Below are 27,525 nucleotides of genomic sequence, written 5' to 3'. Positions count from 1 at the left end.
ATATATATATATATATATATATATATATATATATCTTTCTTTTGCGTGGCCATGACTTGTGTAGCGGTTGCAGTGCTTGCTCTATCGCTGCTCTGCTTCACCTTGACGGGGGCGGCGGCTCTGCCACTGCTGCAGTACCCCTTCGCAAGATGGCGCCTGATGAATTGCCGCCCGAGTGCCGTGGATTGGGACGAGTGCCACCCAGAAAGTTACAAGACCACGGTGTTTGTTTTTGCCATTCCGGGTTTCTTCGTGGGCGGTGTTGTGGCCCTCACTGTGTTCCTCTACCTGATCGGCAAGTACGTCTTTGATTGCTGCGGGGGCCGTAAACAGTCCCCAAGACCCTGCTTCCCGCTGCGGGGTCACGCGGCAAAGTACAGCAGGGAAGATCTTATCCGTCCTGTCTTGTGGGCAGTGGGGGTCTTTTGCGTGTGCGTGGTGGCCTGTGCATGGGGGTGCACGTCTCAACACCGACTGCTCTCGCAGTTGAGGGAACTTCACACCATGCCACAACTCGCCATTCAACATGTTGAGAGTCTGAATTCGGAGTTTTTAGAAAAGATGAATATCACCCTTTACAACGCTAGTGGGGACGTGACGTATTCCCTGTCCCTGCTCAGTTTGAACCCGGGGGAGGACCTTCGTGCGGCGATCTGCAAGCGCCCCGAAGCCCTCGCGAACATGCTTAATCTGACAGTTGTCAGTCTCTTTGACGCCATCGCCCGGTTTTCCTGGGCGCCGTACGTGTTATTTTGCGTCACGTTGGGAGTCGCCTTTGTGGGGATGCTATTTGCCCTCTGCCACTGTCGCCGTTATGCGTCCATGTCTGTCTTCTTCACTATGGCATTGCTCGCGGTGGTGGCGTGGGGTTTTAACGGCCTCTACTCCGCCTCCTCATTTCTGGTCGAAGAAAGTTGTTTTGAGTTAACGGAGTTTACGGAGCGCCGCACAAATGTCCTAACGGCAGTTACCAAATGCAATAACACTGTTTTTGACGCCCGCAGTGCCGCCTTCGAGGATATTTTCCTTCAGCTGTCACGGCGGATTTGCGAGGAACTGCAGCCGTACTGCTACGATGAAAATGAGGCGCCCGCCATGAACTTGGCACAGAAGAAGGTCTTCGCCTGCCCCGCGCGCATGGTGTGCAAGGAGGTCATCGGCGCGGAAGTGATGTCGTGGGCGCGGACGGCGCTGTTCACGGCAACCCAGATAACAGCGTCTTCCCCAGACATGGCGGCGGCCCAGAGAGAAGGGTATACGTGTGTCCCCAGCCCCGCGACGAACTGCGATCTACAGGCGTGCTCTGCGACCTGCAGCAAGGAAGGCGCTCTCAGCGAGGTTGGCAGGGTGGCCAAAAGGGCGCTCTACGCCATCAACGGGTTAGCGGAGGCAAGGTTTGCCTTTGACACCCTCAACAGCCAATTGAGCAGTTGCACCGCCATTCTAGAGGGCGTGGCTCCCTCGTTCCAGCCTTTTTGCAAAGGAGCCGCTGACGCCACGTATAATTTGATGCAAAGCACTGGTTTGTTGGGCGTAACACTAATTTTCTCTTTGTACACGTATGCAATTGGCGCAAAGCGCTTCATTCCGTGCAGCGAGGCATTACTACCACAGAGGGATTAAAATGCCGGTGTGACGCCTCGGGGACTTCCTCGCCCCTGTGAACTGGCCAGGAGGCGAGGAAACCAGAAAAAAACACACGCAAACAAACGCCGATAAGAGATCTGGGAAATGTGACCCAAGAAGAGAGGTACCGAGTCAGAAAGGCAGTTCCATGCAGGCACGTAGCTGTAGGCTGGGCGTGTGTAAGAAAGGGCTCCAACGAAATGAAGTGTGCGCCAGAAACAAAGTTGTATAGTTTCTCAAGTGGGGAGGGATAGGGAGAGGTGACCCACAAAGGCATATCTGCAGGCGTCTGTGTGTGTGTGTGTACACGCACACAAAAATGCAGGTGGGAGAGAGACAGAGAGTTCTCTAGGAGTACTTCTTTTGGTAGTGTGTTATTTCTTGGCTTCGTACAACCTTCCTGTTGGGATGTCAGTTTACTTTGTTGTCGATCAATTTTTATTTTATTATTATTATTATTATTATTATTTATGAGTTTAGCGTGCCAGCGAAGATGTAATATAGAATAAGAATAATAAAAGTGTTCCGCAGAGCGGTACCGAAAACTTTTTGTGCCTATGTTTATTTCCTTATAATTATGTATGTGCCTATTAGTTTTCCTCTATTTGTAGCAGGCTTTTCATGAACTTATTTCCTTTTTTTTTAAAAAAAAGGAACTTGTGTCGTTTGGTGTATTACCGCGTGTATATGTGTGTGCGTTGAGGAGCCTTCTCTCAGTCCCCTGCAGCCGCTTTTTTTTTTTTTTTTGGGGGGGGGGTAGTTTCTGTGTGGCACTCGCCCAGCTTTGACACTGAGGTGCAGGTAGGCAAAGAAACACGTCCCGCGTGTGTTCTCCACCTTCTTTTCTGCGTCACCATTTTTTTCATCTCCCCCGCATTGACACTCCCATGCAATTTTGTGTGTGTGTGAAAGGGGTGTGTGTGTACTTTGCACCCACACACACACACGCACACACAAGGCTTATTGATACGGACGAAGGGCAGCGGAGGGGAGAGGTGGGTCCAGAGCGGAGTAAATCGTGTTTATGCGATGACCTCGGTTTCGGAGCGACTGGTGTTGCAGCTGGTGAAATTGCACCAGCGTGAGGAGGAGGTGGAGGGAGAGCGGGCGCTCCTGCGTGAGCGGGAGCAGCTCAAGGCCTCCTTGCAGGAACGGCTAGCGCAGATGCAGGAGCAGCTTCAGAAGGTGGAGTCTGTGCGCTCAACGCTGGAGGGACTTAATCAGGCTGAAGAGCAAAAGTATGAGCAGGCACGGAAGGATGATGAGAAGGAGCGGGAGAGGCTTTCGGAAAGCCTTCGCGTCGCCATTGAAACCGTGAACGCGTACTCGGAGGAGGTGCTGCAGCTGGAGGCGAAGTCGCAGCATGAGAACACCTCCCTGAAGGAGCAATTGGAAATTTATGTCAAGTACCACTCCACCGGAGAGGGCAAGTATAGGGAGATCATGCAGGCCCGCGAGGCGGAGTACGCAAAGATTGAGTCCAAGCGGGATGCGGACGCAGCACGGAAGCCAGAGCTGGAGAAGGAGTTGGCGGAGGAAAGAGAAAGATTGGAAGTGGCCCGCACTGAGCACGCGGAGCTGCAGGATAAGGTGAATGGGTGGCTGACGCATCTGTCAGGTATTCAAGAGCGCCTGTTGAAGGCGCGGGGGTCTTTCGAAAGCGCCAAGAGTGAGAAGGAGCGTCAGCTGCGGCGAATTTACGCGCTGGAGAGTGATAGACAACATGTGATGGCGAGGGCTGAGAAGAGCAAGGCCGAACGTGATAAGGAGCACGCGAAGGTGATGCTTCTTGAGGAGAAGATAAACACCCAGAAGAAGCAGACAGAGAAGATACTGGCAGTGGTGGCAATGCTGCTGGATGGCAAGAGCGAGGAGAACCAAGAGGTGAACGAAAGAAATTAGACCCGTTGGGCTCCAGCTTGGAATTTTTTGGCCTTATTGCAACACTTTTGGCGTCTGCTTCGCGAAAGTTGCGTCCGTTTTTTTTTTTTTTGTCTCCGCTCTCCTCGTGGCGGTGAATTTGGGATTGCGAGCGCAGTTGTCTGCATGCATGTTCAAACAAGCGAACGCGCAGACAAGCAAACATGTGTTTGTGCATGTATTCATCCCGGCTCCCTTCTCGCCGATCTCAGAAGCAAGGAAGGCAAGCGACGATGTTGTACTCGGAGAGCGACAGCGAGATTCGTGTGCAGAGCGAACTGGAGACCATCTCCTCCGAAGAGGACAGCGCGGATGCGCAGGAGATGCTTGCCGAAGCCGTCGCAGACAATCGGGAGCAGAAGGAGTACGACCATGCGAGGGCATTCTTTTACATTTTCGAGGACCCTGCGGGTCCCTTCCGACGTACTTTTCCGGAATTCTACACGAAACTCGGTTGCGAAGTGACGGATTTGACGGCGGTGCTGCGGGAGGTGCGCGACGAAGAAATGGGTGCGGGAGTTGGCGACGAGGGCCACGATACCCAACATGGTGCTTCGACAACGTCGTCAGCGCTGCCGCCAGCAGCGTTGGAGTCCTCTTGCAAAGAAGATAATGCCACAGAGGAGGATGTCGTGCTGAAACCTTCACCCGCCACGAGGTTTCTTGATGCCCACCCCGGCAAGTGTCTGCTTCTCTCCATTGATCCAAGTATTAACCGCGCGGAGCTGTGTAAGAAGCACGCCGAGGAGTATCCTGGGATAGATTTTTATGTGGGATATACTCATTCTGAGCCCGCAGGGTGGGCTTTACTCCTCTCGGTGGATCCAGCGATTGTCGCACAGATGCAAATTCTATATCCATCTCACCGTTTTGCGACGGATGAGGATCGGAGGATTTTTCTGAAGGAGCAGCGTGCGGGGAAAGGGGGTGGCGCGGCTCTGCCTGCCCAGCCTTCGGCGTGGCGCCCTAACCGTGAGCTGAGCAAACGCATGCGAGACGTGACAGAGCTTGCGCGCCTCATTGAGGCCGTTGGAGGCCCCCAAAGGGCCATTTTTGTTGCCCTGGATGTAGAAGCCGCAGTTGTGCTTTCCGGTGGAATTCCACTCCCCTTGGAGCTGGCGCTGATTCCCCTTGGCACTGAACATGAGTTGCAGACTTTTCACTGTTTTATTCACCCTGGCAGAGTGATGGATGAGGTCACCGCTTTTGCCCTCAGCAGTGGCGTCCTAAAGGGGAGCCATTTCATACCTTTTCGTAACGCGAGCTTTCTCCGTCGCGACTACACTGAAATAGCGAGGGAACTTATTCCGTTTCTTGCCAATGAACGCGTCTTTTTCGTAAACAAGGGCTCTACCATGGACGTTCACGCGCTGCGCTGGGTGTTTGGGGCAGCCTCGGCGGTGGAGGGGAGTGAGTTTCCCATACCGCCTCTTCAAGACATTTATTGCTTTGACATTGAGGCTGTATCCGAAGTTCTCTCTCGGGACGCTGCCGACGGTGGGAAAAGTGCTGATGGTGCCGCGGCGTCTTGTTGGTACCATGACAAGATGGAACGGGCTCTTTTGGAAGAGGCCGCGCCTGGGCACCAAGTCCACTGTGCGTTGCGGGATGCGGGGCGTCTCTATAACCAATTACGTTCCCTGCTTGAGAAGTGCGATTCAGCGCAAGCAAACGCACACTAATGAAGCGGACATGAGGCGAGGGAAGGGAATGACTTCTTCGTTTAGGTTCCCCCCCCTCTACACCTTTTTTTTTTTTTGTAGCTTTTTTTTGTTTCTTCTGCTTTTATCGCTGGGGATGGTGACCAAATCTTCTTCGCCACCGCTCATCACATTGGCCCCCCAGTTTATATTTACATGTATAGTGATGGGTTGCCGTTTTTTCATTCTGTGCTGCCTGTTGCATCTATGCCTCTCTGGCGTTGCACTTTTTGTGCTTTCCACAGGACTTTGTTTTGTTTTGCTTTTTCGTTGCTCCTGCTTTTCCTTCTTTGCCTCCCTTCCCGCCCACCTGTTCTCTCGGTGTGTGTCTGTATGCGAATTCGTCTCCCCCGGGGAAGTGGGGTGTTTTTGCTCACCTTTTCGCGTAGATAAAGGCTCACGCGCGGGCTTGTGGGAGCGGTAGAAGAAAGATGATGCGCCTCTCACTGCTCTGGCGGGGTGTGAGCCCCTTCACGCTTTTCCTGATGGATCATAAGAACAACCCGGCACTGAAGGGGTGCGCCATCTCGAAGCGGGGCCGCATCCTCTCCAAGATGTACAAGGAGCTCTCGCAGAACCAGCGGCGGGAGTTGAAGCAGCGCGCGGCGCGCCACCCGACTCTCCCGAAGCAGACGCGGAAACAGCGAGAAGAGGCCGCAAGCTTAGCGAGGGGAAAGCGCAGGGGGAAGTTTGCCAAGTTTGTGCGAGAAAACTACCACAAGGTGAAGAAGCTTAACTACCGCAAGCGATTCAGTGCCCTCTCGCAGCTCTACGATGTGTCCAAACCGCTAGATGTCGAGAAGGAAGTTGCGAAGGCCCTCCCAAAGCTGACTGCCAAGGCACAAGCGAAGCGAAAAGCGGCAGTGAAGGCGGCAGTGAAGGCACACACCGAGGCCGAAAAGAAGGCGGCTGCGGCATCTGGAAAGGCAAAGCCAACCAAAAGCCGAAGGAAGATCAAAAGCGTTGCCAAGAAAGTCAAGCGTTCTGGCGCGTAAGGGAGGGAGCCTTGCAGACTTGGGCATCCGAGTCCTTCAGCGTTTCCCCCGCCTCCTTCTCTCCTGTTTGGGTTGCCGGTGATGCATTTTTTTTTTAGGGGGGTGGAGACACGCGTAGAGGGGGCCGTGCCGACGTTTGCGTTGAGGGGTGTGATGCGGCGCTGTTGGGAAGGCCGGGGGCGTGGCACGGGCAAAGAGTGGCGTGGAGGCGTTCCCTGCAGCGCCTTTTCTTTTCGCCTTTTGTTGCCGCTGTCGCTGCTTTTCTCTTCTCCCTCGCAGCGTCCGCGACGCCGGGGCAAAGGCACTGGCCGGATCCACTAGAAGAAAAAAAACGAAAATGAAAAGGCGGAACGAACCGGCGACGAAAAAGGGGAAAAAAAGAGAAGAAAAACAAAGAAAAAGAAATAAACAAAATAAGAAAAAAAGAATAGAGGCCCATTCTTCCATTAGGATGATATATACATATAATATATATACACACACACAGACACACGCCTCATATACACTTTACTGGGTACACTTGTATATCTATTTATATTTGTGGTATGTATTGCATCCTGACCAGCATAGATGCGCACACGCTCGCGCGTGAGATATATATATATATATGTGTATGCATGCATGTATTTTTATATATATACGTATAGGTATTTATATATAAATTTATATATAAATCAATATACACGAATACAGCTACAGGGTAAGAAGCGGAAGAGCACAAGGAGAGAGACGGTACATGTGTGGAAACGAGCAAAAGAAAACTGAAAAGAAAAAATGGTAGAGGCTCCGGAGCTTGTGGCACCAATGTTTAGAAACTTTAATGGCTGACACACACGACCAAAAAAAAAAAAAAAAAGAAGTTCTCGAAAAGGAAGAGTGCGGAGGTAAGTGGCGAAAAGATGGCAAAGAAAAGATTCGCGTTTTTTTTTCTTCTGCCGTTCCGTCTTTCTTATTCCTCTCGTTATATTCTCCATTTCAGTATTATTGGCTGATTATTATCTTTTTTTTTTTGCTTTACCTCCCATATGTACATTTGTCTCTACACAGGGCCATGTATTTTCCGTTTTTTTTTTCTGTTGTGTGTGCTTGCGGTGCCGTGAGCGGTTCCTATCATCCTTTCTCTTGCGACTTCTCGTTGTGAATTATGGATGCATGCCCACAGCTACCTCCATTGCCATGTGTGCATGCATGCATACGTAATGGATGTTACTTAGCTGTGCTTCGTGGCGGTGTCGCTGTCGTTAGATAGGCGCCCGTGTGAGGGCAGAGAGGCTTCTTGCTCCTTAGAGCGTGGTGGACGCCTCTGCCTGGGACATGGGAGAAGGAAAAACGGACTCCGCTCTCCCGTTGACACGGACACGCACGCACGCTTGGCTACCGAAGAGGACAGCATATAGAGCAAACGGTCTTAATAGGCCGCGAAGTTGTGGAAGAGAAACAAAGATGGAGAAAAGCGAAGAGGAAGAAGAAAAGGAAAAGAGAATCAACGAAAAGGAGCGAGGGAGAGAATCGCGATGAGGGCTTGAACTTATGCGCTCTTGCCTTTTTTTTTCTTCTTATTTCCTTCTTTTTCCCCCGGCTCCGCTGGTTCTGTTGTTGGGGGTGTTTGTAATGCTATTATTGGTATTGCGCCTTTTATTTTATCCCCCGGTTCATCTCTCGCTGTTGGAGTAAATGCATTCCCATTACTTTCCCTTGTCTTCCTTGCACACCTACGCGTGATTCAATGGTGTTAGGTTGCTCCTGTTTGTAAGCAAAGAACAAATTGCCCAATGAAGCAGGCAGTAGTCGGTTATAAAGTTCAAAATCTCTTGAACTTCCTTGTGGAGAACCCGCAACTTAAAGATGAGGTTATCGGCATTTCTGAGCCCTTGGCAGCGACGCAGACGGAATTTGTGATGAGGAGGCGTAGGAGTTTGCAAGATGAGGATGCGATAACAGTATATCTTCTTGGCATGGAGGGGACAGTAGCACCGTTGCCATTGGTCTCGCAGGTTCTTCAGTGGCAGGCGGAGAATATAAAGGCTTTTGTGCACTCCCATTTCCCAGGAGACGCAGACCTTTGTGGAATTATTGGAAGGGCATCGCAGTGTCTGCCCCCCCTTAGAAAGGCGTTGAATGCAACCCAAGTGGATAAGGATGAAGTCCTCAGCTTATTTATAGATCATATTGATGCACTGGAAAGCGCCAAAGTTCCCTACCCCTCATACTATTCTGAGTTACTGGAGATGGTGCTAGAGGATGGTTTTACAAGTGAGGTTTTGCATTCCAAACTCTTCCAAGACGCTGCGATAAGCATAAAGGAGTGGGGCTCGCCGCGACAACAACAAACATTTGTTGCCATCTGTAGTATTTGCCCCACTGCCACGGCGAGGATGCTCCTTCGCTACTGTAGCTATGACGATCTTTCACCCTATGTGTTTGACTACTTTGATCAAAGGAGTGTTGGCTCCATGATTGAGCCGCATACCTATCTAACCATAAGACGACGGCTTGAGAAAAGCCTCAGTCGCATAAGCAGTGAGATCAATGTTGTATTTATTACCGATTCTTCAAATGGCGCTGTAGCAGCTAATGCATCAGGCGCCGCGGATGCGACGTTTTTCTCGGTGCGCCCTTTTAACAAACCCGTGACACTGGATACTCTGTTTGTGCTTGACGCCGCGACCATTTCTTCGTTCCATCAGCTTCGTGGAGGAGGTGTGTCGTATCCGCTGCTTTGTGCCGAAGCGAGGGAGTGTAACAGTAGGAGGGCTGCGTCTAATGAAAAGAGAAAAACGCTGCCCCAAGGAGCGGTAGTGTAAAAAGTACCAGCCTGTGGAAGAGAGGAAAAATGTTGCATTGGTGTTTTTAACCATCTGCTTGCTTTCTGGACCACCCTCTTTCTTTAGCAGAATAAGGCCTCTGCGATTTCAGGGGGGTCCCTTTGTTTTTTTTTGTTTTTTTTTTGTTTTTTTCCTTTTGTTGTTCAGCTCGTTCTGAACGAGGAGAGCTCTGTGTGTTCGTGGCTCTTTGCGTGTGGTGTTTGAATGTTTTTTTTTTGTGTGTGTGCTTTTATAATTATACATTGGTCTATTTTGGTGCTTACACGCGCATTCCACAATGTTGCCATGCCCAACATGCGGACGAATGCCCGCCCGCCGAAATTTATTTTCTTTGTGTTGCGCTGTCCCTTCACCTTGATAGAACTCTGGCCCCGTGTCGCCGACTTCTGACGCGTCGGCCGCCCTCTCCCTGTTCTCGCCAAAACGGGAGGGAAGACGCCGGAAACGAGACATATCTATTGGTAATTGCGTAAATTTTCAATTTTTATGGAAGTAAAATAAGTTCGTGTTTTTTTATTTCTTATCTTCTTCCATTGTGTTTCCCATTTTTATCGCCATCCACCTTTTCTGACTTCTGTCGCCACTGCCGCGACGCAAACAGCGTTCGTTATCTCCTCTGAACACGCCTTGATTGTGACACCACTCTTGCGTGTGTGGGGACCTTTATCATGGGTTTTGCTACTAACTGTAAACTTCGGCTTTATTGGAGGCAGAGGGGCGCAGTCGCCGGGAAAGCGCAGGCCTCTCAGTGGGATCGTCTGGGTGCGATTTTCAGTTTTCCAGCAAGCACGGTCAAACCCGTCACTGCATAATTCGCCATTGATACCATCCGGACATCGTGAAGATCAGACAACGTGCAGGGTCCGAAGAAACACGTCTGCACCAACTACGTTGCCCAGCTCCGCGGGAACTTGGGCAAAGGCACGGGGATGCCGGCGGGGGCGTGCGAAGGCTACGCTGCAGGTGAAGGATGGCACGGTTTCTTCTTGGGGTGGAAAAGACGTCGCCCCCTTCTTTCTCCCCGACAGCGCCTGCATGCTGTGAAAAAAAACGCAAATCTCCTCGCAGATGCGGCATAACTCAGACGCCCCCGTTAGGCAACCTCGCCACCCTATTATTTCTCTTTTATAGATTCCTTTTTGTTTTTACTTTGGCGACAGCGGCGGAATACGGTGCTCCACGTGTCTTTCTTTCTTCGCAGCGGGATGGGCGTATGCCCCATGTGTTTCCCCACTACAGTCCCCTCCTCATTGGGGGGCCGAATTTTGTTTTCCACATGTCGACTTAGTGGGAACGGAAGTTGCCCGTCGTGCGGGCCATGGAATAAACTTGGAGAGGCGCAAGGGGAACGACAACAACTAAAAGAAAAAAAAAACAGTCACTCCGCTCCTTTCTTTACCTCCAAGGCGAGGCAACGGCTCTGGTGAGCAGGCCTATGCCCGCGGTGTTGGATCTATTCAAATCGTGGCACACGCTGACTCCCCCCACCCCACCACCACCCTTTTTTTTGTTTTTGTGTTTTTTTTTTCAATGTATATCTTTTTTTTTTATTCACTGCGGTGGCGGAGGAATGTGAAACAATTCCAAAGCGAAAGAAGACAACAACAATAACCAAGCACAATTTAAAACGCTTTGTGGTGATAAGGAAGGAAAGAGTGAAGGAGAAGAACTGTGTTTGTATCGTTACATGAGAGAGGAGGATGCCGTATATATTATTATTTTTTTGTAGTAAAGTGGTGTTCGCTACCCTCACAAAGTATTTCCACATCAATCGCGTGTTTCTCTCTGTAGCGATACTGGTTTTTACACCTGCACTATTGAACGTTCTAACCATTATGGACACGTGTTATTTCGAGGAGGATGTGTGCTGGGCGTGTGACACTTGCACCCTTACTAAGTCTTCGTGGATGCACTCACACGTCCGCTTTGCTTCTTTCTGACGCTTTGTTTTTTCTCTTATTGTAACGCCCCCAACACATCCACAATACCACGTCGCAGAAGGGTGAGAGAAAAGGAGGCATTTTGGGCCCCAACGGAGGACATCGCATACACCCACCACTAGAGGTAGCAAAGAATACATACGCGCATACACACACATATATATATATATATATACAAGAGGAAGGCCCAGAGAAGTGTGAAAGCGTGCAGAAGTTACCTTGACGCCGTAGTTGCGTATTGCTTTTCGAGATACCATGGCTGGCGGAGGCGGGAATAGTGGCGGAAGCGGCAGTGCTGGTAGTGGCAGCGGTGTCGTTGGAGGTCCCCACCACCCACGCCGGATAAGTCTGAACCCGAAAGTGCATGAACACATTCCACTGGAGTACTTGCCAAATTTGAAAAAGTACAAATACTGTGGTTCAGACTCCAGCATTATTGGGCGTTACATTATGCAGCCGTACTGGAACTTTATTGTGAACCTTGTACCAATGACCGTGGCCCCCAATGCAATCACCCTTACGGGGTTTCTTATTGGTATATCTTCTTCTATTTTGGTTATGTTTTATTACTTCTTTTATGATGCGGTGTATCCAGCATGGGTGTGGTACTATGCTGCAGCTGCCTTGTTTATATACCAAACCTTTGACGCTATCGATGGGAAACAGGCACGGCGAACTAAAACAGGTGGTCCACTTGGAGAGTTGTTTGATCACGGTTGTGATGCCTTCCTGACGCCATTGGTTCAGGTGAATCTATGTTGTGCTTTGAACCTCCCATCATGGATGACGTTTGTGTATTGCACAATGTCATCCATGATTCTCTTTGGAGCGATTTGGGAGCAATTTAGCACGGGCACGTTAGATCTTGGCTATATCAACGGTCCCACAGAGGGTATATGCGCGGCATGCGTCATGTTTATCATTACCGGTCTTTATTCAAACTCTATCTGGGATACCACTGTTTTGGCCCCGTATGAAGTAACGCTGTCTCTTTTTTTTAGGGAGGTAACCTTTGTTATATCCAGTGTTCGTAGTCTTATCTTCCTCTATATCATGGCTGCGGGTTGTGCGACTGTGGCGGCGAATGTTGTGCACGTGATTTGTAGACCCAGCGTTCACGTTGAGGGGACACCATTTTTAGTACTACTTCCTGTGCTATTTTTACTGTTCTTTCACGTGTGTCTCTTTTTGACGTATACTTCGATCCATGACAGGTATCCATTCGCGTTTGAGTTGAGCTTTGGCTTTTTGACGTCCTACACTGTTACTCGAATGACAGTGGCGCGGCTGTGTGCGATGCCGTATAGTCTCTTCAACGCCTTTTACCTGACCACGTTCTGCGTCACATTTGGTGCACTTGTTGTTCACGCAAACTTTCGCGAGTTAGAGGTCAAATATTTGGAACCGTCACTCGGTTCCGCCATGGTGGCGCTCGCCGCACTGGGGGTTTGGCAGTACTTGCACATGATTCTGTCGGTCTTCACACAAATCTCGTATTACCTGGGCATACCACTGCTTTCTATTACCCCTCGTGCGGAGTTGGATGCATTATAGACGGGGCAAAGAAAACAGAAGCAAATAAAAGGGGCTGACTGTATGGAGGGGGGGGGGACCAGAGGGCCTGCATCCTCCTTGCTTGGAATAGCTGTTGTTATTAGAAATCATCTCTCATCTCTTCTTTTTTTTGTCGTCGCTGCGCTGAGGAGTTTGAGGGGACGAAGATTTTCTGCTGCAATTGACGGTGACGGTTCTTGTGTGAAGGTGTCGCGGGCAAGTGGGGACCGCCACGTGCAATGACTTTGTTTTCGCGTCCACAGCCGCCTTTGGGCAACTGATGAACCAGGGGCTTACTGGTGGCTGCGCACACACGCATCCACAATAAGAGAGCGGGGCGAGGGCTCCATTGCTTGACGTGCCGCCGCGCGTATAATGACGTGTGCATGTAGTTGATTTTTTGTGATTATTTGTTTTCTGCCCCGTTTTGTGCTGGGGAAGCGTGTGAGAAGCACGCCGACACAAGCAGCGTGAAGTAGGAGGAAGAGAATGAACGAGAGAGAAAGAGAAAGGTATATAGGGGGGGGGGACTAGAGAGATGCAGAAGAGGGGCAACAACAGCAACCAGCTACGCGCTTGGATAGGCAGGCGGGGTCCTTCCCAACTCCCACCTCTGCGCCCCGCAGCGTACGTTCTAAGCACCACAGTAAAAGGAGTTCAGATAAATAATGGAGTGGAATAACTGTATATATATATATATATATATACATGAGAAGGGAGGCATGTGAGTGCGTGTGCGCAGCTGCGAAGAGAAAGAAGGGAGAGAGATACAGATGAAATTTGTTGGCTGACAGATGAAACCGTTCCCAGTGGGAAAGGTGCTGCATGGAACCCACGCATTTCTTTCCTTCTGTTCTTATTTTCCTTTTTTTTTTCGCTCTGACACTCCATGAATAATCCTGGCGTGTTCACGTTTATCCGCTTCCTCTGACCCGTCACCATAGGTTGCGGAGAAAAGTGCCGGATGCCGCGTTTTTGGTGGCAAGCGCAACCTGGTGGGGGGTTCGCATTTGCTCTTTTTCTCCCCTACTTGTTTTTTTTTTTTTTTGGGGGGGGGGGGTCGCAGCGCAAAGAACAGCAACATCACGAAGAAAGGGCCGGTGCTTAATAAGAGGGGAGCGTGTTTGCCTTTAAAGACTAAAGGGGTGGAGGAGCAAACACGTCGATTCTGCGGTAAGTGAGAGGCAACTGTGTGTGTCTGTGTGGCGGGGGGCGGGAGGGGGCGAGAACAAAATAGCAGAAGCCCGAGGAGGCGCAGGCGCCGAACCGAAACCCATGAGCGGCTCCAGCCTTCTCTCTTGCGTGGCCAGTCGGGTGGCGTCGTCTCTATTGACACCAAGTAGAGACGATCCAGACGCCTTTCTGCGTCATCTTCAGCTCGTCCCGAGGGACTTCCTCACGCGGTTTTCTGCACCCAACACCATTTTGACCCCGTACTCGTCTTCAGAGGATCAAAAGCGAACTGCTGCGACAGGGAACTCTGAGGAGGATGCATCTGTGGTCTCTCACTCCTCTGCGCGGGGGAGAGTAGATGAGGTGTGTCCGCTTCAAACCGCCCTTAGCTTCCCTTTGGGAGAGAAAGGGTCGGGTAACCAGATGCACCTCCTTGAGCTGAGTATATTTCTTGCTCTTTTGCGACATCCGCGACAGAGTTACAGAAATATCCTGCTTTGGAGTTCGCTGATTGAAAAACTGGAGGAGTTGAATTTTTACGAGGTTATGCGGAGAAGTATTTCTCAGCTTTGGGAGGTGGTCAAACAACAAGAAAGTGAGTTGGAGTCATACAATGAGTTACGTCTACTTAGGATTTCCTGCGATGTTGTATTGTTCTTTGCCGAACATGCCCTGCGACGTCCCTCCAAAGATGTCTTGCGAGAGTTTGGTACGCTGGCACAAGAGATGTGGGAAGGTCACGCTTTCGTAGGGGTGCGACGCTGTGCGCTTGTCATTTCTGCCTTCTTGGCGGAGTACTCTGACCTGATGCCCCTCGAAGCCCTGTGTACTCACAACACGAGTCTGGATTCTCCTCATCTGCTGGCTGTCCTTGCAGGCGTTCCCGCATTGCGGGAGGGGACCGATGACAAGCCGGAACTGCTCCGCGCGACACTAGAGGTCGTGTTCACAACAACCGTTTACTCTACGCCCACTGCGACGTATTTTCTTGACGATGGCGTTCACTCAGCTGCCTTTTCGCTTGTGCGGCAGCGGTTTGCTGACGTTTTGTATAATCTGTTTTCAAGAGTCTCAGCCGATTTTTGGGACTACTTCACAGAAGTTGCACTCCTCTCCGCCTTGGAGGGGATTGCACGGTGCGCAGCTCTGTGGGACTTCATGCCCTCCGGGGTGCCGCTGCTGCGGAGTCACATACATAATTGCCTTGTGGAAGGAAACAGCGTCTATGCCGTTTCGCTTTTTAATTTTTACATCTCTGCTTTGGCATATCATGTTGGGTTGGGCGTCTTGCAGGAGGAGGAGGGCACAATCCTCGATACAGGGGCCTCGCGTTATGTTACGAACGGCTCCGTCCCGGGAGAAGTTGTCGAAGATGAAGCGGCGGCCCTCGCTCATAGCACAGAGAGAGCAACGATGATGCTAACGGATTCGCCCCTGAAAAAGACCTTTCGTCTGCTAGCGATGGAGTGGGGATCATTCCGTGGAAGCGAAAAGGTGCTTGTGCGAAGTGCCTTTTGCCTTTTACACGCCTTCATGTCAAATTATTCCATCTACCAGAAGGAGCTGGAGGCGATGATTGGGGCTAATCTGCACTCACTACTGCATCATGTGGCCACCGTAGTTTTGACGGAGTCCGTCAATGGGGAGGTGGACCTTGTTGAGACCTTTTACGGCACCATTGCTAGATTTCATCCCATGCTGGGCAACATCGCCTACGCCGCCTCTAACCTTCTCCTGCCTGATTTGATGCGAGGGGTGGGAGTGCGGGCTGAGTCCACCGAAATCGCATTGCTGCAGCTGAACTTGTATGGCACACTCTGTGAGAGCTACGAAAATGCGGTGCCGCTTGGTGGCCTTGTTGAGGCTGTGACGCACATTTCTCCTGGTCTCATTACCTGTTCCTCCTTGGCGGTGGAGTTTTTCGTTCCATGGTTGTCGGTTGTTCAAGCGGCGTTGTCGGAGACGCCTTACCCGCTCTCCGCGCTGTTGTCCAGCGCGGGGTCAACAGCAAAGCTGATTTGTCGCCTCTGTGAGGGGGTTTTTGTGCTTCTGCGTGAGCTTCAGTCGGGAAATCTGTTCCTCTGCTCTTTGCCAGCCATGCCCCTTCTAGAAGGCACGATACGTCTTCTTTCTGCCGCCGTCTGTGAAGAGGGGCACCGCAATACACTTGCCACCTGCGTGATTGCCACGTACGGTGAGAATACCCTTTCCGCGTGTTTTGTGCTGTACTGCATTTTGTTCTCTTCCAACGCCTCGGTCGCGTTGGTGGAGTCCACAGCGGGACTGCTGGCGGATGTCGTGGAACACTCGCAAGAGAAACTTTTCACCACCATGCGTTTTCACACCTCCACGGAGCTGAGGCGCATGTTGTTGTCGTCCATCCACCAGGAGCTGCGGCCACGGACGCCGTGCAACGCCTCCGTAAATGCCATTCGGCTGGTTTCCCTCCGCTACCTGCTTCGCTACGACCCGGCCTCGTTTTACTACTTGATCCTTCCTGAGGAGGCAGACGCGGAGGGGGGTTTAGCAGAGCTGCCGCTCACCTCCATTCTACGCGACACGGTAAGGTGTGAGGAGCTTACCCTGCTGGAAAAGGCAGAGTGTTTTGAGCTCCTTCGCTCCCTTGAGGATGTGGGTCTTTCCATCACGGAGGTCGTCGACTTGCTGCCAGGTAACAAAGACGGTCCGGCGTACCTCCGCGCCGCCTTCGCGGCGGCGGTGATAAATTACATATGTGGTGTTCTACTTGGCAAAATGCATTCGGAGGGTGGCAGAAGCACAAAATATGGGGATAAGGGAGGATTGCAGCAGCAGCAGCAGCGCAGTCCCGGTCGTCCAACGGTTCTAATTGAAAAGAGCAAATTAGTCTCTGAAAATGCGGCGACAATTTGCACAATGCTTGACGTTGGATCTGATGCGCTGACAGATTGCATTGCCTTTTACAAGGCCACAGAAGAGGAGCTTGGGCCCGCCAATGACAGGGTTGATTCTCTTCTTTCAGTGGACAGCCTTAGCAAGAGAAATACACGGCAACTTGTTCCTTCACGCGTGACTCAGGACTTTACGTCAAGCTTGTCCACTGCCCCTACGAATGCACCTCTTGTGCTTTCCGTGCAAGCCAGCAATGGAAGCATAAAAGTAAAACCCATGCTTCTTGGAGATTCTTTTCTGTTATGGGAGCAGGAGGAGGGTGTTATCTTATTGAACCGAATGGCATCTGCATTGGAGGCGGTTACGCGCCTCACAGCCTCTCTAGAGGCCGTTGCATGGCTCACGTATGGCGAAAGGGAAGCATCTTCCACCTCAATAAAACTATTGGATCTCTCTCTCAGTGGAGTGCAAATGGTGGGATCCACCGCAAATCCTTTGCGTGGTTTAATGTGGGGCTGTTTTGAGGGCTGGCTGTCGCTCGCGCGTGGCGCAGCTTCCGTGCATATGCAGGCTTCGGCAGAGAGTGTGTTGACTCCGTCAACAATGGGATTAAATAACCTCTTTCGCGCCTTTGTAAAACTGATGGTCTCCAACCGCGAGAGCATTGAGGTTGTTTGCCAGGGGCTGGGTATTCTATCGGCCTTTCAGCCCTCTGAGGCCGCGGATGAGGGAACGGCAATACAACTCTTTGAACTCATTGCCGAAGTTTTGGAGAAGCATGCGACGGCGCCACCAACTAGTGCCTTGACGAAGCTAATTTTGGGGTGTGGTGCCATCTACACTCGCATTGGCAAATTGGCCCCTGTACGGTGTGCGCTTAGCAGCGTGGAGAGCCTGTGGTCATGCGCAACTCATGTATCTCATATGCTTCCTCCCACGGAGCCTGCCTCCACCTTGTCCGACTTCTTTGACTATGTCATGGATGCGGTAATCACGCTTATCCTACACACTGGCGAGTTGACCGTCTACTTATCGCACACGCGTGTGATGGCTCTGGCGAGTGTGTTGGGACAATTTGGGCAGGCGGCCGTTTACGACCCTGTTGCAAACGTGTATAAACCACAGACATGGCACAGGGCGTGGCTCTCCGTGCTGCGTTTACTCCAGGCTGTGTTGGTGAATCTGGAGGCAAGTCGATTCGGCCGTTCAGAATGGTTAGACGTCGTTTCTGCCCTGGCGGCAACAAGCCCACGGTTTCAGGACGCTGTTTCATGTTTCATGTCCCGCGGCAACGTACCGGAGGCGAAACCATTTGCTTGGGAGATGCGTGAGATGCAGCTGTGCACCTCTATTATTGCCTTGTTGGCCAGTTTTGGGGTTTCAACCGCCTCGTTAACGCCACACGTGCGGCGGTGTTTTTGCCATATACGGCGATATCGCATTCCGACCATGGCGGCCGTCGACGAACGAGTTGCAGAGCTGCTTCTGAGGACCGTGCGCGATCAACTTTCCTACCTCCTTCAACAGTCCCCACCACCCGCGTTTTCAGATGAGGGGCTATTCGTGGTCACGATAGAGCGCTATCGCAGTTCACCGGTCAACGCATCTTCTGTTTCCAGTGGGGCTTCACTGCAGCGGCGCGTGCTGGGCGAGGAGGGGGAGGTGGTGAGGGAAGAGTTATTATCATTGGACTTGCTGCGCTCCTTTATTTTGCGCGAGCTTAACATCATCCGGAGGGGCCATCAGGATGGCTTGTCTGGGGCCAAGGTTTCCTACTCGCCGGAGCACACCCCCTCTTTGTACTCTAGTTTCACGACCAGCGCCAGCGTGGACAGCGTCGCGGAGACGGAGCCGCGTGAGGGGGCGAGCCAAGGTATTGCCCTGCACATTGAGATTGTGAAGTTGGCACTTGGCCTTTTTGTGCGCTACGCACGTCTCCACTTGAGCACGCGTGGCCTGGCACTCTTGGATCGGCGGGAGATTTCTGTGTCGCTCCAAAAGCTGCTTTATGCTCTTAACCGTTTGATTCATGACGTTCGCCGCCTCGGGAGCCCTGCGCTGACTTGGGTTGTGGATAACGTGCGGGAGGAATTGAAGGACCTTGCTGCTATTTTGCAGCGCGGCTGAGGGCAGCCGTGCGAAGGACGACATCAACGTTAAACGCAGCGTACGGTGTTGGGCAGGGGGTCGAGGAAATGAGGAATTAGAAGAAGAGAGAGAGGGAGAGAGGAATCACTTCGCTTAAGCCGATCCTTTTCCTTATTTATTTTTCTTCTGTTCTTGGGTGAAGGGCGGGTCCCTACTGCAGTTCATTTCATCACTGCTCTAGTGTTGGGTGGGTGTTTCTCTTTTTATCTCTCTACATCTCTCGCTCTCTCTCCGTAAGCACAAAGGAGAGTTCCTTCCCCCCCCCCTACATCTTCTCTTTTCTCCCTCTTACATGAATAGAGTTGCTATGGTTGTTGTTTGTTTGCTTGTTTTTTTTTACTGCTATTATTGAAGCTATTATTATACTTTATGTTTTCTTCACACCTCATTTGGTGTGCTTCTGCTCCTTTTGCCCCCTCGCTTTTTTTGTTTGCTTGTTTGTTTCTTTGCCCGGCACAAGGCTCTTGTGATAGTCCTGCACGCTGTCTCCGGCTGCCGTGCTTGGCCCCCGCCATGGCCTCGGAACTCCTTTCGCTGCCCAAGGTCCTTCTGCTGGGGCTGCGAAAGTCGGGGAAGAGCAGCATTCAGAAGGTTGTCTTTGAGGGCATGCAGCCGCACGACTCCGTCAACCTCGCAACTACGGTGCAGCCGGATAAGAGCAGGGTGCACTCCAACGACTTTGTGAACTTTGAGGTCTGGGATTTCCCGGGCCAGACCGACCCTTTCGACCCCCACACCACGGGGCCGTTCGACGTGGAGCAGTTACTCGAGAACTGTGGCGCCATTGTGTTTGTGATGGATTGCCGCGAGTTGATTGAGGATTCCCGCGCGCGACTGATCGACACGGTGTGCGCCGCCTACCGATACAACCCCGAGCTCTCGGTTGAGGTGTTCATCCACAAGGTGGATGCCCTCAGCGAGGACCACCAGGCCGACCTCCTCGCCAGCCTGCAGCGCCACGTGGAGTTGGAGGCCAAGCAGCGTCTGGAGAGCGCCGCCCCGCTGCGGGTGAACTTTAACCTAACATCCATTTACGACCACTCGGTGTTTCAGGCCTTCTCCCTGGTGGTGCAGAAGCTCATCAAGCCGCAGTCTCCATACATTACGGAACTCTTGCAGATGCTGAATAGTAACAGCAACGTGGATCTCTCCTACTTGTTCCTCAGTAGGTCTAAAATTTTTCTAGCCGTGGATGAGCGGAGTCGCGCAAAGTTGCGGACATATGACCTCTGCAGCGATGCCATTGAGGTGATGATGAAGATGAGCCAAATCTACGCCCCCTGCACAAGGGATCGACGAGAAAACGGGCATGACCCCACCACTGCCGCGAGTACGGCTGCTGCTGCTGCTGCTAACGGCGTAGAAAATGGAAATCGCGTCGAAAGCGTTGAGGCAGCCGTTGCTGCGGGGGCAAATGCCGTCATCAAACTCAGCAGCGATGACTACATTTATGTGAAGGAGCTGCCTAACTCTCTCACTCTGGTGCTGATGGCTCAGAAGGAATGCTTTCAAAGCAGAGCCCTCATCGACTACAATATTGCGGTCTTCTACAAGGCAGCATGTGACATTTTCAATGCCGTTGCCGCTCGGCCGTGACTTGTCGCAGGTGTGGGAGTCTGCGATTGCGTGTGGGTGTTGCCGCGTGGAGGGCGGTGCACCTCTCACTTTGCCTCCTGCTTGCCACCGTCCAGCTCCCCTGACCCCTTCCGTTACCATGGAGAGGCATGGGAGGCCTCGCACGTGAGACGACGGTCCCTTTTCTTACCGGCACCAGGCAAGAAGGGAAGAAGAAGAAGAAAAAAAAAACCTTCATGGGTCTCTCTTTCGCTCTCTTTCGCTCTTTCCCTCTTTCCCTCCTCTCTCCCACGCCCTAGCTGTTTTTTGTTTTGTTTTGTGGCTGTGTTGGGTACCTCATCGCCGTGGCGAGGCGGGATTGAGTCACACGAAGAGGGAGGGAGAGAGCGAGCGCGAGAGAAGGCAAACCAAAATTGAGACCCTCTCCCCAGAACCGCGAAAGGGGAAGCAATCCACAGACACAGCCAATTACCAAAAACAAAAGTAGAGAGGGGAGTGCGCAAAAAGAAAAAAAGAACGACAAGGATGGAAGCAGTTTCACAATCCGTGTGCCCTCTTTCCACATTCATGTGGGATTCGCCACATGCGGCGTTGGTGCCGCCGGGCTTTACCCCTGGGTCGGTCGCAGACGCCATGCTGCACATCAGTGACCTGACGCTCCGTTTTGATGTGCTAGCAAAATCCATTGACTACTCCTTTCACCCCGTGCGTCATGCGATGGAAAGCCATCCCATTCACACCAGGGCGTTGCACAAGCGCCAGTTTGACGTCATGCGCTACGGTATGGTGTTGGATGAGGTAGAGCGGCTTGTGCTTGTGCCGATGCCTCGGCTCTGTGGGGACACCGGAGTGACGCTTTCCCAGGAGTACGCTGCCATCTTCGGCCGCGATTTCAACGAGGCCCCCTGCGCTTCTCACCCCATCCTACCTGAATACTGCTTTGTCGTCTACCAACTGCCGGAACGCGACAATACGGAGGAGAGGACGGTTCCCACCCCGCTGTTCCGCATTGTTTTTCGAAATGAGTCCTTCAACGAGCATGTGAAGATGCACTTGGTGAAGGATTTTCCTCTCTTTCGCCTGCGTTCGGTGTACGTGTCGCACACGCGGTTCTATTCCTTCCAACGACAGCTTGAACTGTACACAAAGGCATCCGGCACCAGTGAAAAAGTGCCAGATTACGCTTTGGAAGATGCCCTTGGAATTTCAAAGATTCGATGGATGTTTGACGCATGGTTGATGGTGCTGGAAGGCATTGCGCCTTCGTGGCTTGTGGACAAAGGGGTTGGCCCAGACATTGTGACCCTGTTTCTTGCCTCACATCGTCCTGTGGGCAAGTATGATGTAAAAGAAACTCTTGAAGCGTATACACAACTCCCTCTGGATAATCGTGTGCGGTGCTCGTATTATGCAACAGGTGCACGAATGCGGCAAAGAGTTCATGTAATGCAGCGATTTCCAGACATGATCAACAAGTGGCGTCAGGGCGCGTACGATCTTCGTTATTTTGGTGAGGAATTAAAAGGTGCTGAACCAATTGCCCAAGTGGCTCACTGCATTCGCATCCTCCTCTGCCGAAGGAAGCCAGGAAGGAATTATATTGAAGATGATGAAATTGCTGCTTTTGTACCAAGAGACGATGAATGTGCACCGTTGCAGGTTTACAACACTCTGGCAGCTGAACGTTTGCGTCTCTGGGTATTAAAAGGCTTGCTCACCGCGGAGCTACATGGTGTTCACTGCTTGATGCTTGAGTTTGACACAGCCATGGTGGTCTCGATGTGCGTGGGCCTTCTTTGGGGCAGCGGCGAGGAGGATCGCCAAGAGGAGGTTGTGTTTCATGTATGTAAGATTATTGTGGAGACGGTGGAGGATTACGTGCAGCACAGCGGCGTCATTTGGCGGGTGATTATTGTCACCTCCGATGAAAACTCACTGAAGTCGTCCATGCTCTGCCGGGAGATTCTGGAGGTGACGCAGATGGCGAAGACCCGCGTCGAGATTGAGGAGCGGCAGCGCATGGCAACAAGTAAGGCAGAGTCGTCCGTCCCCTCCGACACCGGCGTCACCGCCCAAGAAGAGGCGGAGGAGGCGGACCAAGACGAGGACGAAAAGGAGGAGGCGCAGGGAGGCGAAGAAAAGACGCCCGCGGCTCTCTTGGGGGAGAAGGGGGCGCTTACCACCGCGGTGTTGGCCATGGCCAAGAGCGCCCGTTTCAATCAAGGCCCCTTTGTAAAGGTCGGAAAGCTCTCGGAGAGTATCAGGGAACGTGCGGCGCGCTCTGGTGTGCGCATCTCCGACGCAGAATTGTACCCCATCTTTCTCGCCATCTCTGGCGGCGAGGAGACAGTCCTCGTAAACGACGTGGTGGAACTCATCCTTGAAAAGGAGTTGGAGTCAACAGAGAGTCGCCGCAGCGTTCTTTGCAGAGAAACCCATATGCTCTGGCCACATGGTCACCCCATCTGCGCTTTGGATAGCTGCGGTGTCCCGTGTGACGAAGCCGCAGTGCGTAACTTTGTCAAGAGCTTTCAACGTCGCCCATACCGCGCCAAGGCGGGGGACTTCAGGGCCACCATGAGTCTCGCCCCTGGCGCTGCCCCGGAGCCGCCGGAGGCCCTCAACTACGTGGAGTTTTCCGTAATGATGTTGGCGTTGGCGCGGCAGTAGCAGTGACTCGCGGTGGGGGCTCCCCTATGTTATTACTGCCAGACCACCTTTGCGTGCATGTAAGTTTTATTTTTTCCGCGCAATACCTTACAGTTTTTTTTTTCGTTTTTTGTTTTTTTTTTCTCTTGCTTGGCAGACGAAGCTTTGAATCTCAATGGGGGCGGGGTGGGATTCCCCTCCACCCCCGCGTTCGCCCATTTCCCCTTTCTCCATTTCCCTCTTGCCCACGTCTCCTCTTGCTTCTTCTTTGCCCTTGTTGTTATTGCCTCCAGCGTTCCATCTTCGTCTCCGTTCGCTCGCGGTACAGCCCTCTTTTCAAGGCAACACACAAAGTGGCGCATAGTGACGCGGTGCACCATTGTTCCAGAGCAGGCAACGTCTGTACTACGTGGGAGCTCGCTCGTCTTACCCATCTGCGTCGTACTGTAGAAGCCTGCAAGAATCCTGGCGTGGATCCCCTGCAAAGACGGTCTCCGCGACCTATGATGACACTACTCCGTATTAACTCCTACCAAATACATGAGTGACACAAGCACTCTCAGTGCAAACGTATCGAGAAACTGAACCCTCTTGCTTCCTTCCTTTGCTTTCCCATTAAATATATATATATATATATATCACACACACAGAGCATCTGTCTGGCTGGATCGTTCTTCTTTTTCCTCCTTTTGATGTCACCTGACGGGGACTCTCTGGATGCACTTTCCGGCTATTTCTTACTCCGGGTGTTACTCCTCATCTGTTCCCGAAGATGCGCCTACAACTAACCACATCGTAGGATGCTGTGAGCTTGCTTCCGCTCTTGTGTTCTATCCAAGCGTGGTTGATTATCTTCTCCCCTCCCTCTTCTTGGCGTTATGCTTGTTGTTCTTGGTGTTCGGTCGGCTTTGGACGGTTGATTTTCCTTTTTTTTCTTCCCCACATCCTTGTCGTTGCTGATGCGGCGCAATTTGCCAACTGTCGCGGCTCCCTCAACTCTTGACGTGTTCTGTCTCTCCTCCTCGCGCTCAACTCATTGCAGATACGAAAAACATTAAGAGCTAAGCAGAGTTGTAATGGTCACAGCTGCGGTTGAGCGGCCGATGACGGCGGAGGAGCGCGTTCTCGCCTCCAACGACCCACCACCGCGGCCGTCGAGCCCGCCGGATCTCTCCCACCGTCAGAGGGCCGCTGCCAACAGCCGTGGCACGGGCGTTGCAGTGACGTTCAGTGGCAAAGCGGCTCCCGGCGACAATGCGCCGCCTCCGGCTAAGGTTGTGAATGGTAAAACGAAGGCTCCTCAGGTAAGTCCTTCTGACTTCCTTGCCGGCCCAAAGGAACCTGGGCATGTGACACACGGGGTTCGCCGCTACGAGGACAAAAATGAATGCATGGTTGGCAAGGCCCTCACGGAGGAGTGGATCCTCGGTCGCAAGGAGGATGACCCCATCCCACGCCGCGTGCCGAAGCAACACGGCCCCAAGGACAACCTCGTTGGTATGGCTTGCAGCGTCAAGACGGAGGAGGCGAAGCAACGGCCACAGCGGGCGCCGGGAATGGCGCCGCCGCACACCAAGGCAGCACCTTACAGTGAAACTGGGGTTCCGCCTCCGCCGAAGCAACCAGAGCCCGCAGTGGGCAAACGCCGCTTCCAAGCCCAAAACAACTTGAACCTATTCGGAGGTGAGACCTCCCGCGCGGCTCAGGGCGCTGACAAGAAACAGCCTCCCGTGCGGGTGCACACGCGCCGAAACAGGTCAAATGAATCGCTTGACGTGCTGAACCTTGGTCAGTACACTGTCGAGGAACTCCATGAGGTGGAGCGCAAGGCAGTATATGGACCTCGCGAATTTACCCCAGCGCCGCTGCCTCCTCGTCAACGCCCCATCATTGCCCGTATGAAGTCGCACGCGAATGAGACACATGACATCTTTGGCACCGGCAAGGGTGTTGCCGAGCCTATACCGCTGCACCGCAAGTCTGTCGGTGCCAGCGCTCCGAGGCGCTCTGAGGCCGCAGGCATTTTTGACTACCCTCAAAAGGAGCAAAAGCCTTCGAAGCCGTACCACCCGAGTGAGCTACTCTCCTATGACGAGGCTTCCACTCCGAAGAACCGCAAGGTCTCGGTGGCAACCTCGGCTGCGGAAGCCGCCAGGGCAGAGCGAACCGCCACCAAGCTTTCGAAGATGACGGTGCAAGGCCAGCTCTTTGACTCCAAGTCGCCCGATATGGAGCCCCACGGCGGGCGGTGTCGCGGCGTGTATGCACCAAAAACAGGTGTAAACAACATCTTCTGAGGGCGGGATGCGGCGTCGCAAGAAGGGCAATGGGGAAGCACAAAGAAAAAAAAACAAGAAAAAAAGTGGAGAGAAATGGAAGTGGCAAGATGAGGAACGGGGTGGATTGAATGACCAGAAGCTCTGAAGGAGAAGAAGGGGAAATCGAGAGGGGGAAAAAAGGTTGGTGAGAAGAAAAAAAGAAAAGGGCAACGGAAAATTCCAAGTAGCGACAACAGCAAAAACTAACAAAGAAAAAAAGGGACGCAAAAAGGAAGCAAGAACAATTGGTAAAGAAGAAACTGCGCTCTTCGTGAAGGATGTGCGCGAACCCTGTATCCCACTTTGATAACGTCAAAATGAAGGGCTAACCAGGGTTGCTCACCCACAGCGGAGGGGGGAGGGGAATACACTGAACGGTGCCCCGTGTGCGAAGGAATTACTGGCAGATGACACAAATGAAAAAAAAAAGAATGAACATGAGTTGCGTGGCCCCCTTTTTTCCCCACCCGTCAAGTTGGTTTCTCCCTCGATGTTTTTCACCCCCTCTCTGCGATTGGGTGACCTGGCGGAAGTGGGAACTGGAAGACGCGGAGGAGCAGCCTTTGCGTCGGCGGGGAGTAAAAAAAAGGTGAGGCAGAGGGTGGGGAAGAGGAGAGACAAGTAGTCGAAGGTACTCGTACTGTAAGTAGGCATGTTGTTGGGCACCTCATTGGGTCTGCGGATGCGTAAACATTGCGTATGTGGGCATGTAGACGCGTATGCACACGCACGCTTATGACCTTTGCTTTGACCTCAGGCTGTGGGTACCACTCAAGAGTAACGACGGCAACGAAACACACAGACCGGAAAAACACAAAAACAAAACAAGAGCAGAAAAGCAAAAAATGCCGAGAGCTAAATCACTTACTTCGCTTTTCCTCCTTCGCTGTATGGTTTCTTCTTCTTCTTCTTCTTCGTTTCACCCTCGACCTTCCCTTACAAAAATTTCTCCCTTTCTGGGAACTTCAATAAAAGGAAAAAAAGCGAGAAATGCAAGTTTGACGCATTTTTTCTTTTTTCTTCATTCCTCGTCTTTTTTTTTTATGGCCTCTCCGTTTTACGCACGTTAACTGCAGGTGCGGGGGGCGCGGGTAATGAATATGGGGAGGAAAAGAGAGTGGCCATATATTTAGCGGAAAAAAAACAACAACACACGAAAAACTGAAACGGAAGAAAAAAAAGGTTTACCGAGAACTGTGCGGGCAAAAAAGAACAAAAAGAAAAAAAAGAAGAAATATATGTATGGATGGGAGAATGGATGAGGAACATAAAAATGATGGTATATGTACATATGTATATCTGTATTTATGCACATTCACTTAGCTGTAGGAGGGATCCATTACTGACGAATGAGGAGCCGAAGGGAAGTGGAAGGAGGGGGAGGGGGGAATCTGTCCCAAGAAAAGAGACCAGAGTCTGTGAGAGTGTGAGTGTGTGTGGAGAGAGGCCATCCATTCCCTGCTTTTTGTCCTTTTATTGCAACTACACAGGATTTCCTGCACGTGTTGTGCCTTGTTTCATTGGAAGAAAGGGAAGCAGGAGGGAAAAAGTTTATATTTTCCTTTTCCTACCTACACCATAGCTCACCGTCAATCAACCCCCGTCAGCAACACCATCGCCACAGCCGACAAAGACAACAACTGCAAGAAAAGTTGTGTGGGCGACCTGAATTTGGGTGTGTTACAAGGTATGATAATTGTCTCATTTCTCCCTGCCTGTTTCTGCAACAGTAGTTTCTTCCTGCAAACGATAAGCCTAAGCTTGCTTGTTGCCTTTGAGAAGCTGTTATGTCCACGTTTCCCTTTTCCTCTTCCTTTGACGTCGCCTTTTGCATCTCTAGTCGAATCCATTCATAAAAGGTTCCGCAACCAATGCTGCGTTTTTGCCGTTCTCGTCTTGCCATCGGCGCGTACGCGCTGTTCATGATGGAGCAGAAGAAAAATCCCGCCCTGAGCGGCCTCCCAATTGCGCAGCGTGGGAAAATGACCTCGAAGCTCTACAAGGCGCTTGCCCCTGCTGAGCGTGCTGCACTGGAGAAGCGTGCCAAGGCCATGCCGTCGCTGAAGCGCGCCAAGAAGCCCAAGGCAGGCGCGAAGGGTGAAGAGAAACCGAAGCGTGCCCCGTCGAAGTACGCGCAGTTTGTGAAGGCCAACCTGCCCAAGTACAGCCAGTTGCCCAACAAGGAAAGGCTCGCTGCGGTGGCAAAGCTGTGAAGCAGCAGCAGCAGCTGC

General features: G+C 51.9%; 11 protein-coding genes across 11 annotated transcripts, besides 28 other annotated features; all 11 read left to right on the top strand.

The window, feature by feature from the left end:
* Window positions 1-34: a microsatellite.
* Window positions 35-51: 17 nt separating this feature from the next.
* On the top strand, window positions 52-1,623 carry Tco025E_01777 (uncharacterized protein; the record flags this gene model as incomplete). Its single annotated transcript, XM_029368713.1, has 1 exon — window positions 52-1,623. The coding sequence occupies one exon, from the start codon at window positions 52-54 to the stop codon at window positions 1,621-1,623; it is 1,572 nt and encodes a 523-aa protein (XP_029231196.1).
* A 441-nt stretch (window positions 1,624-2,064) lies between these two features.
* Window positions 2,065-2,095: a microsatellite.
* Window positions 2,096-2,556: 461 nt separating this feature from the next.
* Window positions 2,557-2,582: a microsatellite.
* Window positions 2,583-2,655: 73 nt separating this feature from the next.
* Window positions 2,656-3,528, top strand: Tco025E_01776 (uncharacterized protein; the record flags this gene model as incomplete). The annotated part of the gene is made up of 1 exon (XM_029368712.1): window positions 2,656-3,528. One exon carries the CDS (start codon window positions 2,656-2,658, stop codon window positions 3,526-3,528), a length of 873 nt encoding a protein of 290 aa, XP_029231195.1.
* Window positions 3,529-3,779: 251 nt separating this feature from the next.
* Window positions 3,780-5,228, top strand: Tco025E_01775 (uncharacterized protein; the record flags this gene model as incomplete). The annotated part of the gene is made up of 1 exon (XM_029368711.1): window positions 3,780-5,228. The coding sequence occupies one exon, from the start codon at window positions 3,780-3,782 to the stop codon at window positions 5,226-5,228; it is 1,449 nt and encodes a 482-aa protein (XP_029231194.1).
* Window positions 5,229-5,292: 64 nt separating this feature from the next.
* Window positions 5,293-5,333: a sequence feature (A-rich).
* A 161-nt stretch (window positions 5,334-5,494) lies between these two features.
* Window positions 5,495-5,534: a microsatellite.
* A 146-nt stretch (window positions 5,535-5,680) lies between these two features.
* Tco025E_01774 (kinetoplast DNA-associated protein) lies at window positions 5,681-6,241 on the top strand (the record flags this gene model as incomplete). The annotated part of the gene is made up of 1 exon (XM_029368710.1): window positions 5,681-6,241. The coding sequence occupies one exon, from the start codon at window positions 5,681-5,683 to the stop codon at window positions 6,239-6,241; it is 561 nt and encodes a 186-aa protein (XP_029231193.1).
* A 373-nt stretch (window positions 6,242-6,614) lies between these two features.
* Window positions 6,615-6,669: a microsatellite.
* A 26-nt stretch (window positions 6,670-6,695) lies between these two features.
* Window positions 6,696-6,717: a microsatellite.
* Window positions 6,718-6,834: 117 nt separating this feature from the next.
* Window positions 6,835-6,923: a microsatellite.
* A 157-nt stretch (window positions 6,924-7,080) lies between these two features.
* Window positions 7,081-7,100: a microsatellite.
* A 570-nt stretch (window positions 7,101-7,670) lies between these two features.
* Window positions 7,671-7,724: a microsatellite.
* A 289-nt stretch (window positions 7,725-8,013) lies between these two features.
* Window positions 8,014-9,045, top strand: Tco025E_01773 (uncharacterized protein; the record flags this gene model as incomplete). Its single annotated transcript, XM_029368709.1, has 1 exon — window positions 8,014-9,045. The coding sequence occupies one exon, from the start codon at window positions 8,014-8,016 to the stop codon at window positions 9,043-9,045; it is 1,032 nt and encodes a 343-aa protein (XP_029231192.1).
* Window positions 9,046-9,166: 121 nt separating this feature from the next.
* Window positions 9,167-9,210: a sequence feature (A-rich).
* A 1,357-nt stretch (window positions 9,211-10,567) lies between these two features.
* Window positions 10,568-10,618: a sequence feature (GA-rich).
* A 522-nt stretch (window positions 10,619-11,140) lies between these two features.
* Window positions 11,141-11,162: a microsatellite.
* Window positions 11,163-11,181: a microsatellite.
* Window positions 11,182-11,261: 80 nt separating this feature from the next.
* Window positions 11,262-12,560, top strand: Tco025E_01772 (putative choline/ethanolamine phosphotransferase (CEPT); the record flags this gene model as incomplete). Its single annotated transcript, XM_029368708.1, has 1 exon — window positions 11,262-12,560. One exon carries the CDS (start codon window positions 11,262-11,264, stop codon window positions 12,558-12,560), a length of 1,299 nt encoding a protein of 432 aa, XP_029231191.1.
* A 479-nt stretch (window positions 12,561-13,039) lies between these two features.
* Window positions 13,040-13,072: a microsatellite.
* A 173-nt stretch (window positions 13,073-13,245) lies between these two features.
* Window positions 13,246-13,270: a microsatellite.
* A 565-nt stretch (window positions 13,271-13,835) lies between these two features.
* On the top strand, window positions 13,836-18,731 carry Tco025E_01771 (uncharacterized protein; the record flags this gene model as incomplete). The annotated part of the gene is made up of 1 exon (XM_029368707.1): window positions 13,836-18,731. One exon carries the CDS (start codon window positions 13,836-13,838, stop codon window positions 18,729-18,731), a length of 4,896 nt encoding a protein of 1,631 aa, XP_029231190.1.
* A 78-nt stretch (window positions 18,732-18,809) lies between these two features.
* Window positions 18,810-18,833: a microsatellite.
* A 115-nt stretch (window positions 18,834-18,948) lies between these two features.
* Window positions 18,949-18,984: a sequence feature (GA-rich).
* Window positions 18,985-19,060: 76 nt separating this feature from the next.
* Window positions 19,061-19,088: a sequence feature (A-rich).
* An 85-nt stretch (window positions 19,089-19,173) lies between these two features.
* Window positions 19,174-19,201: a microsatellite.
* A 64-nt stretch (window positions 19,202-19,265) lies between these two features.
* Window positions 19,266-20,348, top strand: Tco025E_01770 (putative small GTPase; the record flags this gene model as incomplete). The annotated part of the gene is made up of 1 exon (XM_029368706.1): window positions 19,266-20,348. One exon carries the CDS (start codon window positions 19,266-19,268, stop codon window positions 20,346-20,348), a length of 1,083 nt encoding a protein of 360 aa, XP_029231189.1.
* Window positions 20,349-20,528: 180 nt separating this feature from the next.
* Window positions 20,529-20,556: a microsatellite.
* A 142-nt stretch (window positions 20,557-20,698) lies between these two features.
* Window positions 20,699-20,727: a microsatellite.
* A 125-nt stretch (window positions 20,728-20,852) lies between these two features.
* Tco025E_01769 (putative paraflagellar rod component) lies at window positions 20,853-22,997 on the top strand (the record flags this gene model as incomplete). The annotated part of the gene is made up of 1 exon (XM_029368705.1): window positions 20,853-22,997. One exon carries the CDS (start codon window positions 20,853-20,855, stop codon window positions 22,995-22,997), a length of 2,145 nt encoding a protein of 714 aa, XP_029231188.1.
* Window positions 22,998-23,090: 93 nt separating this feature from the next.
* Window positions 23,091-23,119: a microsatellite.
* Window positions 23,120-23,592: 473 nt separating this feature from the next.
* Window positions 23,593-23,615: a microsatellite.
* Window positions 23,616-24,052: 437 nt separating this feature from the next.
* Tco025E_01768 (uncharacterized protein) lies at window positions 24,053-25,273 on the top strand (the record flags this gene model as incomplete). Its single annotated transcript, XM_029368704.1, has 1 exon — window positions 24,053-25,273. The coding sequence occupies one exon, from the start codon at window positions 24,053-24,055 to the stop codon at window positions 25,271-25,273; it is 1,221 nt and encodes a 406-aa protein (XP_029231187.1).
* A 41-nt stretch (window positions 25,274-25,314) lies between these two features.
* Window positions 25,315-25,338: a microsatellite.
* An 851-nt stretch (window positions 25,339-26,189) lies between these two features.
* Window positions 26,190-26,210: a microsatellite.
* A 288-nt stretch (window positions 26,211-26,498) lies between these two features.
* Window positions 26,499-26,529: a microsatellite.
* A 561-nt stretch (window positions 26,530-27,090) lies between these two features.
* Window positions 27,091-27,124: a sequence feature (A-rich).
* A 41-nt stretch (window positions 27,125-27,165) lies between these two features.
* Tco025E_01767 (kinetoplast DNA-associated protein) lies at window positions 27,166-27,507 on the top strand (the record flags this gene model as incomplete). Its single annotated transcript, XM_029368703.1, has 1 exon — window positions 27,166-27,507. One exon carries the CDS (start codon window positions 27,166-27,168, stop codon window positions 27,505-27,507), a length of 342 nt encoding a protein of 113 aa, XP_029231186.1.
* Between the last annotated feature and the right edge of the window lie 18 nt (window positions 27,508-27,525).

Source organism: Trypanosoma conorhini (genome assembly GCF_003719485.1).
Source record: "Trypanosoma conorhini strain 025E chromosome Unknown Tco_14.4_contig_00062, whole genome shotgun sequence".
Lineage (NCBI taxonomy): Eukaryota > Euglenozoa > Kinetoplastea > Trypanosomatida > Trypanosomatidae > Trypanosoma > Trypanosoma conorhini.
This window is presented reverse-complemented; position numbering and strand designations above follow the sequence as displayed.